The sequence below is a fragment of the Meleagris gallopavo genome, chromosome 4 (genome assembly GCF_000146605.3).
Source record: "Meleagris gallopavo isolate NT-WF06-2002-E0010 breed Aviagen turkey brand Nicholas breeding stock chromosome 4, Turkey_5.1, whole genome shotgun sequence".
Taxonomy (NCBI): Eukaryota; Metazoa; Chordata; class Aves; order Galliformes; family Phasianidae; genus Meleagris; species Meleagris gallopavo.
In genome coordinates, this window is record NC_015014.2 from 48,786,170 (window position 1) to 48,796,996 (window position 10,827).

A 10,827-nucleotide genomic window follows, 5' to 3' on the forward strand; every position below is an offset into this window, starting at 1 on the left:
TTAACTTATAAAGCATGTAGCTGCATGAAGTTATCAGCAGTAAATATTAAGTCCTACACACGGAGTGTATTAACCTTGGGCAGTGTACTGGGATCTGCCTAGGATTGCAGGTCTTAAGAAGGCCCTGGGGGGACTGTCTCAGTGGGAAACCAGCAGAACTTGTCAGCAGTATGCTTTGGCAGCCATGAGGGCAAAGTGGGCCCTGGGTTTGCACCAGTATAGCCAGCACTGTGATTATTCTATTCTATTTGACTTTCTTTTGACCATACCTGGAATCCTGTGACCTCAGATACTGAAAACAGGAGTCCAGAGAGCCACCAATATATTAAAGGCTTGGAGAAATTGTTATTTGAAGAAAGGTTGAAAGAGTTAGGTCTCTTCATCCTAGAAGAGAGAAACTATAGGCAGGCCTTCATCAGTCTTTCAGTACCGTGAATCTATTCACAGAGAAGATGGAGGTTTTCTGTTCTTGTTGCTTAAGGGGAAATGCCATTTGGATATAAGCAAAAAAAAATCATGCATTGTGAGGAAAACAACACTGGGATAGGTTGCCCAGAAGCATTATGGAATGCTCTTCAAGGATTGGTACGGCAACAAGTAGGATAACCCGTTTCCAACAGAAGGTTGGATCAGATGATTCCCAGAAGTCACTTCCAATCTGGATGAGTCTGTGATTCTAAAATCAATAGAGGTTTCTCTTACAATCTAGGGATACATAGATGGCTCATGCTCTGCATATTATAAGAATTTACATATCTACAGTGACTCTTTTAATTAGATGAAATCAGAGTAATAAACAGATGTTTTGGATTTATATAATAAAATGTTTTCATGATCTTGTCAAATAACATCCACATGTTCACAGCAATGAGCTAATGAAGTAAAATATACATATTTCAACTGTATTTTGCTTCCTTTTCTTTTTTCTGTTTTTAATTCTTCTTTCCCAAAATAGAGCTCTTCTGAAAAGGTAGATAACAGGGAAGGTATTTATGAAATAGTTCTTCAGATTGTTTTTTAGGTTCTTGAAATGTGACTTGAGTGGAAATTTTTCAGGAGTGGTTGTTCGTAAAGTTAGTCTGAATAGCAGTGGTAAATGAAGATTAAGGAATGAAGATTACGGAGACTGCAAGACTTACTTAAACATTTGTTCAAATGGAAGAATATTTAACAGATACGTCCTTGGTTCAGACATAGCACTTTTAAATAGGGAGGGACCTTAATTAGTTGAAATTGCTAAGTCATCCTAGCCATGCTTCTTGAATACTCTTTTCTCTGCATCTCTACTAAGTGTTTCACAAGCTATTGTTCAAAGGAGGCTCCAGCATCCAATTTTTGTTCCCATGTGAATTATTTTTTGTGTAGAGACTTGCATTGACACATTTGTCTTTCACATACAGGCAGCGCTTCATGAAACGGAAGCATTTCCGTTACTTTGTTCATTTTACTGGGAAGAACATGCAAATAAGCCATACCTATTTAAACTGACAGAATTACCCACGTGAGCTTTGGAGATGACCAGATATTAATCCCTTATAGAGGCAGTGAAGGAGCTTAAGGAGAACTGTTGTTGCAAGTCAAAGCAATTTGTAGTTCGTTATATTGACCCTGATCTCTCTGAATTAAGACTTGGAACTGCACACAGTCTAGAAAATTCTTTTTGTTTAGCCTTAAAAATCCTATTTAGTAAAAATTTTTACTAGATCTGAGCAGGTTTGATTTATTTTTTAATAAGAACACTTTATTTTATGAACTCATGCTTCTGCCAAGCAGAGGTAACAATTTCAGTTTGGCAATCTTTCTTCATATCAGTGATTTTTCTTTCCTAGGAAATTAATTCCGATCAGGCTACGCAAGGAAACAGTACTGAACGTGGGAAAAAAAGAACAGCAACAGCATCTGGAACTGAGAATATTCATCAGAAAGCAGAAGAAAATAATGCAGATGAAACAGGACCATCGCTTGCAGCAAAAACCAGGAGAGGGCGTCCACCCAAACCTGAACCTCAGGGTACCACTGCAAAAAATGAGGAAACAAATAAGCCACCTGTCAGGGGAAGGAAAAGGGCAGCAGCCAGTCAAGAAAGTCCAGGAAGTTTAGAGACAGGTAACGCCAAAGCACCAAAACAGCAAGACACAGCAAAAAAGCCAGCAGCAGCACAGAGACAAATTGATCTACAAAGGTAAAAATAAACTAAATAAGAAATAAGTGGGTGGGGTGTGGCTTCTCTTTTTCAAGATAGCCTCTTTATTTAGAATCATAACACATATGTTAAGCACATGTTAAGAGCACAGCTAAGCCACAATAATTTATAAACACCATGATCCAACATACATTATTTTCTATTATTTCAGTGTACATACAGTCAGAGAACTGAAGTTGTTCTCTCAGATAGGATAATATAAATTGTTTCTTGTATATTGCATCCTGGTTCCCCTTATTGGCATTGCTGTTTAAAAGAACTAAGAGTTGAGGTTCTTTCAGTTTATTCATTAATGCTAAGTGTACAGGAATTTGTGCATTGCTCATTGATGATAAAGGCTTAAAAAGTGATCATCTTTAATGAATAGAATAAACTGTAATTCTAACTGTAATTATTTTCTCATATGTTGTGTCTGATGCTTGTTTCATATTAACAAACATTTAATATACGTTTTAAATAAATCAACAGCAGAATTTGAAACCACAATCTGAAAAATAGCTCTCTGATAATTTACCTTTCTGTCCTTTAGTATTTAAATGTGTTGATTTATTTTCAATGTAAACAAACAACAAATAAGTATAAATGTGCTGGTTCTGATACAGTGGTAATTTTAATGAAAATGTGTCGAAAGCCATAGAGCAGTAAGGGTAAGGTCAGCAAACCAGCACACTGGAAGAAAGCTCAATCTTAGAGAGGTGTGAATAATTGGGATGGTTTCTTTCTAGAGATGTTGTCAAATTGAAGATCTTGCAGAGAATCTTGGTAAAAAAGAATTACTCATTTCCTTTCACAAGATTCATATACTAGTGAATTGTTCAGTCTTTCAAGAGAATAGTATTTATGTTCTGCCTTGCAATGCTTGCTTTATATGTCAGTTTTCTTTAAGTCTTTGTAAAAATACTGCTCTACCAGTAGTCTTAAACCAGTTCTATCGAGATTCCTTCTTTGAAATATGCAATACATCGTTTCTTGGAAAAAATACCAAAACAGTGTTAACATTTTTCAGAAGCCAGGTGCTTGGAAGTGATGGAGATTCACTGTTGGAGATAGACTCAAGTCCAGGATATTCCCAGAGTGCAATGGATCTTTTTAAGGCCTGTGAGAGCAGCCAGGAAGACACTGAGGATACAGAGATAGCAGAGGGAGGCTTCCTTAAGGTGTAGCAGGCATCTTATGTAGGACCATTCTATGGTTTTTATTGCAGTTTATACAGTAGGGAATCAAAGAAATGTCTTCTTTTTCTAGAAGAACATATGTACTGTGATGGGCTTTTTGCTTTTAAGTTGAATTGTACAAGATAATGTGAAAATTTGAAAAACCTTTGATTTGCTTCTAAGTAAAGCTATTTTTATAATTCTAGGTATTTAAATACAGTAAGTTAAAACAAGTTGTTATTATACTGTGGTTTCAGTGAAAGCTCCAAAGAAATGTACTTCTGTTTATGCTGAGAAACCATAATTCAGTTCATCATTGAACTTGTGTATTTTCAAGTTAATCAGAAAGCTATGGTACTACGGAATACAGTAAGGAAATTCAGTTGTGTTGAGCTAATGAAATAAGAGCTAAGAAGATATAAGCTGGAGTTGGAAGACTCGGTGTATAAAGCAAGAGTGTATAACCTAACACTTGGACGTTATAGATACTGTTTGATTCAGAATTAGCTATAATTTCCTTGTCCTTAAAATTAACCTTTATTTCCTTTTCTCCCCCCACACAAGGTAAAAAGAAAACTCACTCGAAAAGGGAGGAAATGAAGGCCAAATAAAGGCATGCTCCAAGCTTCTGCAAAAACTAGGATTCAGAAATTTCCTGTACAGGAACTGAAATTACTTCAAAAAACACACAGCTTTCAGCTCTGAAAACAGAAGGAAAACTATGCTTCCCTTCCACGTGAAATTAATCCTTCTCAATGGAAATGTAAAGCAGAAACTCTTGAGAAAGAGGCTAAAAGCATCTGTACTTATTTCCCCAGAGACTTTTTTTATGAAAAGTCAATAATTAAGCAAATTGCTTAACACTTGGTTCCAGTTCCTGCATTCTGGAGTTTAAAAGTGTATTTACACCATTAATTTTCATGCTGCATATTTTTTTTTTTTTTTTTTTTAAAGGAAGTCAGAGGGATGTCCTTACACTGACACTGAAAAATTGCGATCCTAGAGCCAGGTATTCCCATGTTTCACAGAAAAAGTAGAAGTCTACTGAACGGATTTTAAATAAGACGAGAAGAAAAAAAAATCACAAAAAAAAGTTTTTTTGCTTTACTTTTGGAGACTGTTTTATGTATAATTCTTTCTGCCTGCCTACTTTTCTGCAAAAGTAAGATGTACAGATTTCAGTTCCCTGCTATGAAAAGTCATGTGGTGGCAATTTTATAAATGTTGCTTTCTGATTTTTATCAGAGTGGGAAAGTAATCACTTAAAATTATTAATTCGCAAGTAGACATTTCATTTTTTTAATTTTCCCTCCATTTTAGTTTAATATAATTTGCAATAAATGTACATATTGATGTTTGTTTTATAAAAACATATATCACTTTTAAGTGTTTTTACTCCTGCGGTTCTGTTGGAATATTCTGAATTTTAAAGGAGTAAAGACAGTCCAGCATTTGATTTTATAATGTTTGTCACCAGATTTTTATTATTGATGTAAAGAAAAAAAAATCAATTTTTAAAAATAGTTGGACTTTGGCAGCTTTGTAAGGAAAGTTGGAAATGTTTAGGATTGCTCTCAATTTTAAGCATCGTGCTGATTGGAAGTAAGTCTGTTTTGCATTTTGTCTTCCTGTTCAGGCTCATTTTTAATGTTTATTTTAGAAGATTGTTGCATCAATATTACGTTTCCTGGCATTGTTCAGCATAGATAAAAGTGTACACTTTTATGTACACATGATCATATTTAAGTTTGTTGCATAAAATAAACGCTTCTAGGTGTCACATGGCAGTCTTTTTTTTTTTTCTTCTCCTTTTTTTGGTTTTAATTTCTCTCTCAAAAAACCTGCATCTGCACATGGTGTTCATAGAAATAAGCATATAGGCTGTAAAGCAGACAGCTTCATGTAGTTTAAAAGGTACGTGTTTAGGTGAAATATGGTGGATAACTGCTGAAGTTGTATGGCAGGAAGGGGGTTGGTCAGCAGAACAACTGCAGGCAGTTCGTTTTGCTTGTGCCTCAGTGCTGTTTCTCTTTTGCAGATTGTTTTGCAATCCCCTGCTGGCCCTGTAGAGGAGCAGGGTGCTGTTGACTAAAGTTGAGGATTACTCACTGTCCTGGGATGGATACAGTGTGGTTGCATACTGATAAACAAGGACTGAGTCTCCCTTATCAAGCATTTATTTGGTGTTGCGGCGTATTTTTCCTCTGTTACAGAGAAAATATACTCTGCTTTGCAAGTATGTGCAGCTTCTCCTAGAACTGTCTGAAAATATTTGACTTGAAGTGTTTTAGATGCTCTCATTGAAGGGGATTTGAAAAGCATTTAATCACACATTGATCCATCAGGTTTTGATTTCTGTAACTGAGATACTTCCACAAATTTGATTCACTGATCATAACACAGTTGGTTTGGGATTTTGTGCTCTGGTCAAATGTTTCTCTCATGGAGTTGATGTGCTCTGTTGGTTTAAAACAATTTTTAAACCTTTTAGGTAGAAGTTTGTAGGTGCTACCAAGAAGGGAACTCTCTTAAAAATGAGCTCTGGTATTTAGTGATGTGCCTTTAATAACTACGTGAAAAGTCCTGGCAAATTGTGCAAATACTTAATTCTGAATTGTTTCAAAAAACTATTTTGGGGGGCAAGTTCAGTTTTTATATAGGTCAGTTTTTAATCAGTTTAATTGTCAAGTCACCCAAGGGATCCTGATAGAGCTTTTGAGGCTAGAAAGTGTTTGTGGAGGCTGCATGGTTCAGAGCCATGCTCAGAGCAGGGCTTTTGGTTTTTTTTCAGTTTTCTTTTTAGACTTAGAATTTCTTTTGTTTTCTTTAAATGGACATTTGAATTACTTCTGTACGTCGATTGCCAGTTTAGCTAAAGAAAATGAGCACTCCATGCTGCAAATTAGGCTGTGCAGAAATGCATAGGAAAAGGTCCACTGGTTTGTTGACACCATAGGCAGCTTACATGCAGAATTTCTCTGCCTGACTCCAGCTACCACTCACCAAAGTCCTGAGAGCACATGTGGCAAAATTCAGTTACTCCAGGGGTGAACATTAGCCTTTATACCAAATACAGGGAAGCACAGGCATAATTTTTATCCATACGTAATGTATGCATTGCCAGTACTCTTTTTGAGGTTAGAACAAATAATAAAAATCTGTTGATCAGTGTGGAGCTGTGGAATTGAAGGCAAATGACTGCAAGGCAGGAGATGCTTATTTTGTCGTTGACTGTATGTGAGCTTTAAAATAGCAGTGGGGATTGTCTCATGGTAATGAGAGAACTGATGCTCAGAGGTTTCCACCTTTTATTCTGTGATAAGGAATAAAAGAAAGCCCAGTTAAAACCCGTGTGTGTGCATGGCATTGAGGTTTTGCATTCAGATCCATGGTTAGCTCTAAGTTACCATCTTTTAAGTTCTCATTTTCATAAAACTGTGACTTGATTTCTTAGCAGATATGCATTTATCTCTGTTTCTCTGATTCTGGGGCTGTTTGGCTCTTTATAGGAGAGGAAGGCTGTTCTGGGACCATCCTTTGTAAAGTAGTACATGAAACCTGAGCCACTCAGCAAAATTTAATCTGAATAATTGTTATAAACAAGGTAATATTTCTAGAGCAAACTGGTGTATGTCTTAAACAGGAAGGATAATATGCATTATTAATCTTTTCTGCATATGCTAAATAACAACTAAATTATCTTTCCTAAAATGTTTTTCCAGCTGGTAGATGTTTAGCACACATTAGTGGACCAAGTTCAACACTAGTTAACATGAAACTCAGTAGTCAGTCTGATAGCTCTCATAGCTGAACTGTCTTGTCTGAAGCTCCAGAAAGATTTGGGTTCTCTAAATCAGTACCCAAGAAATTGTTTCTTTAAGAAATCCTAGTCCAGTTGTACGTGTGCTCCATGGTTGTGTTTTTGGCAGTAATAAGTTTGTTTGTTTGTGTGCAGAAATCAAGACACAAATCAGTGCTTGAGGAAATAGCCCAAACCAAAGAAGTTGGACTATAAAGTCTGCTTGCAAGCCGGGCTCCAGGTGTGCATAGCTGATAACTAAACATCATTCAGAGTAGCTGGTCTCAGCCGAGGAACTGTCACGGTGCAACAACAGGTATGCATAGAGAATAGCGAGGTGTTGAACAGCAGTTGAAGTTCTGTACAGCAGCACCTGCTGTGTCCCTTCAGCATCAGAAACACGACCCATCCTTCCCTCCGTACTTGACCTTACTTTCTATAGTTCCAAAGGAGCTAATGAAGTTTTAGGCTATTGTAGCAGCTTGTAAAGAAAGAAAGAAGTGATCTGATGGGACCCTAAGAAGAGGTCAGTTCAGACTTGTTCAGGTTCAAACCCTTTGCTCAGATTACAGAAACTGAAGAAACATGCACACTCCCTCCATTACCTGGTAGAAGCAGCTACATCTGAACTCAGAGATGTCTCATTTGCCTAAAGACAAACAATGTCATCGTGGTCCTCAGAGCTTTGGTGTCACTCATGATGTTTGACACAAGCTGTACTTATGCTACAAAGTTGCAGAATTACTGTCTCACCAAACAGTATATAGTCATTATAACACTGCCCTGGGAGAAGCCTTCCTATTTTACCTGATGGAAAGGTCTTCCTAGTCCACAACAATGTATCTTCTCTGTTTCTGCTTTGCAAGTGTGATGACAAACTTTTGAGGGAACAGCTAGACTCTGCAGTGGCTGGGTGTTGTCAGTTAGGAGGAAGAGTCAGGACTTGCTGTGAGCCTTTAACTTTGATAAGACCCATTCAATTTTCAGCCTGGTGGGTTTACCACCAGCTGCACGATTAGATCCATGGTCAGTAGAGCCGAGACATCCACGGGCAGCACAGATGGTCGGCACAGTTGGGTCCTTGAGGAGTAGGAGCATCGGGAGGCACGTCTGCTCTTCAGAGGAAGCACGGTGGTTATTGGAGCTAATTTGTAACTGGCTGAGAAGTCATGCTGGTGATGGGGTAGTCAACAGCAAGTCAGCTGAGGTAAGAAGCTCAACCAGGTAGCTCTGCATACATTCAGTGTCCCACACCCACGACCAGACTATTATTTCAACAGCCACAAGAGCTCAGATGTGTGTTCATAGCCACAAGAGTTCAGATGTGTGTTCATACAGCTGCAAGGCAGGCAAGCTCTAGAACAAGAAATACACGTTTTACTCCTTAAGTTCAGTCATTAAACTCATCTCTGTTTGCCCTGGAAGCTGAGATTGATGTATCTTGGCCCTGATTCACCAATGCTTTTGGGAAGCAAAAGCTGGCCTATGATTATTGCAGTCTCAGACATGAGCTGAGTTGCTTTGGTGTTAGGTCTGAGTGCTCCACAGCAGGTAGATTATCGCTGTCTGTTCAGGAATAATTTGAGTTCTTTCTTTGGTGCAGCATAGGTGTAGCAACCACTGTCTGCCCAGGCAGCAAGAAAGCTGGGATGTTGAGGATATTTTGGGGTAGCACTGGTGTCTCTGGGAAAGGTGTCTGATTTCAGCATGTTCCCAGCCTTCTGCTTGGGTGAGGTTTCTCTCTTACATGTAGTTGCTGCATAAAGCTCTTTGCTTCTCTTGCTCAAAGCCTCTAATGTAATGTCAGACAGACTTCCACAAGTGTATGTTGTTCATCACATTAACAACTGAATTTCTCCTGTTGATGTTTTTCCTATGCACATCTGAAAATCTGATGTCTTTACTGCTTTTATTTTGAAACTATGAAACAGTTTTCAGCCATTTTGATACAAATATTCCTTTTTTTTTTTCCTTTAAAAGCTTAATTTGTCACACTAGTGGTTTCCACATGCTTAACTGGATGTTGCAAGGACATGCTTCATTTCGCTTTGTAATATTCCTAGTTTGAGGTAGGGGTTTGGAGACTGATCTTGAGCTCACTGTGAGTTATTCTAGGCTGGTGGTGATACTTCCTCGTGGTACAATAGCATTCACATTGCATTTCTAAGGTGTTTTTCCAGAAACCAGAGGCGAGGTGGCATTTATGCGATAGGTTTTGCTTGATTTAGACTGGAAAAGTGCAAGTAAACCCCAAGCTCCAAACTGTGTGTGTTCCTCTCAGCTATGAGGAAGTCCTACCTGTCCTTTGCCATCATTTGGAGCGTGAGTCTATCCCAGCACAAGTAGATAGTTCTGGCTGCTCTTTGAGAACTGCGAATACTTCATGGCTCTGGGGCTCCATCACATCTCTCTGTATAAATACCTGATAGAAGGTAAGGAACTGGTGTCAGACTCTTCTCAGTGACCACACAAGAGGCAATCATGGTGAACTGAAATATAAGGAATTTCGTTCAGATGCTTTTAAAAGATAAATAATAATAACCTTTATAGTGCAGCACTGGAGCACTGGCTTGGGCTGCAGAGGCTGTGGGCTCTCCTCCTTGGAGATCTTCAGAAGCCACCTGGCCATGGACCAGGGCACCTGCTCTGGTGTCCTGGCTGGGGCTGGGCCACAGGGACCCACAGGTCCTGCCAGCCTCAGCCGTGCTGTGCTCCTGTGATGTCAGTACTGGGCTTTGAGTCCTTTGAAATGATGGCAGTTCACTTCAGGCAGCATTACATGTTTTTCTGATTGCACACCTTCAAGCAGGCGCCTTTCCCATTCATTTTCTCTTCCTGCTGACCCTGTTTGGTTGTTTTTTTGCTCATAACACGAGTTCGTAATTTCACTCGTTTTTCAAAACCAGTAAGTACAATGTGTGGCAGTAACGTCAGGGGCTTTTTTGTATAATCTCTTTCAACCTTCAGGCACCAACTATTTGAATGCACTGACACAGCAGATACTACCAAAATCCTTCTAAGTAGGATAAGGGAGGTGGCTTTGACCTACTTTGAAATATATATGTATGTATATGTAAAAAGAATCTGTTTATTTTATTACAGTCAGACTCATGGCAGCTTTCTTGATGTCCAAACAGTTGCAAGTGCAGAGACTCCCAGAGTTGGGGGAGGGGTGCAGAACTGAAATGGATGGCTTCTGCTGCATCCCAGCTTGAGTGATTCTGCAGGGCCAGCAGCAGGGAGGCCAGGCACATGTGTGGCTGTAGGCTTGGAAGGAAATTGTCCCCGTCCACACCACTGGGTCATTGTTCCTAGAAAGATGAACTGACCAGTAGGTACAGTTACAAATTCTAGATCTGGGACAGAAGCGCAACTGAGGCTGGCACAGACCTCTGGGTCCCTCCAGCCCAGCTGCAGCTCCAGCAGGGACACCAGAGAGATGCCCAGGCAGCTTCTGAAGATCTCCAAGGAGAAGACACCACAGCCTCCAGGCAGTCTGTACCAGAGCTGTCACCCACACAGCACAGAAGTGCTCCTGGTGTTCAGAGGAAACCTCCCGTGCTACATTTTATGTCTTCTGCCTCTTGCCCTGGTATTGCACACCACTAAAAAGAACCTGGCTTCCTGCTCTTTGCACCTTCCCTTCAGGCATTTATACATGTTAATGAGAT

The 10,827-nt window shown here is 39.2% G+C and overlaps 1 protein-coding gene across 1 annotated transcript in view; it reads left to right on the top strand.

Annotated features, from left to right (window-relative positions):
* PDS5A (PDS5 cohesin associated factor A) overlaps window positions 1-3,366 on the top strand; it is a 71,400-nt gene extending 68,034 nt beyond the window's left edge. Inside the window, exons 31-32 of the mRNA XM_010710273.2 lie at window positions 1,830-2,182; window positions 3,210-3,366. Coding sequence (XP_010708575.2) covers window positions 1,830-2,182; window positions 3,210-3,366 — 510 coding nt within the window. The remainder of the gene's footprint in view (window positions 1-1,829; window positions 2,183-3,209) is intronic.
* Window positions 3,367-10,827: the final 7,461 nt, after the last annotated feature.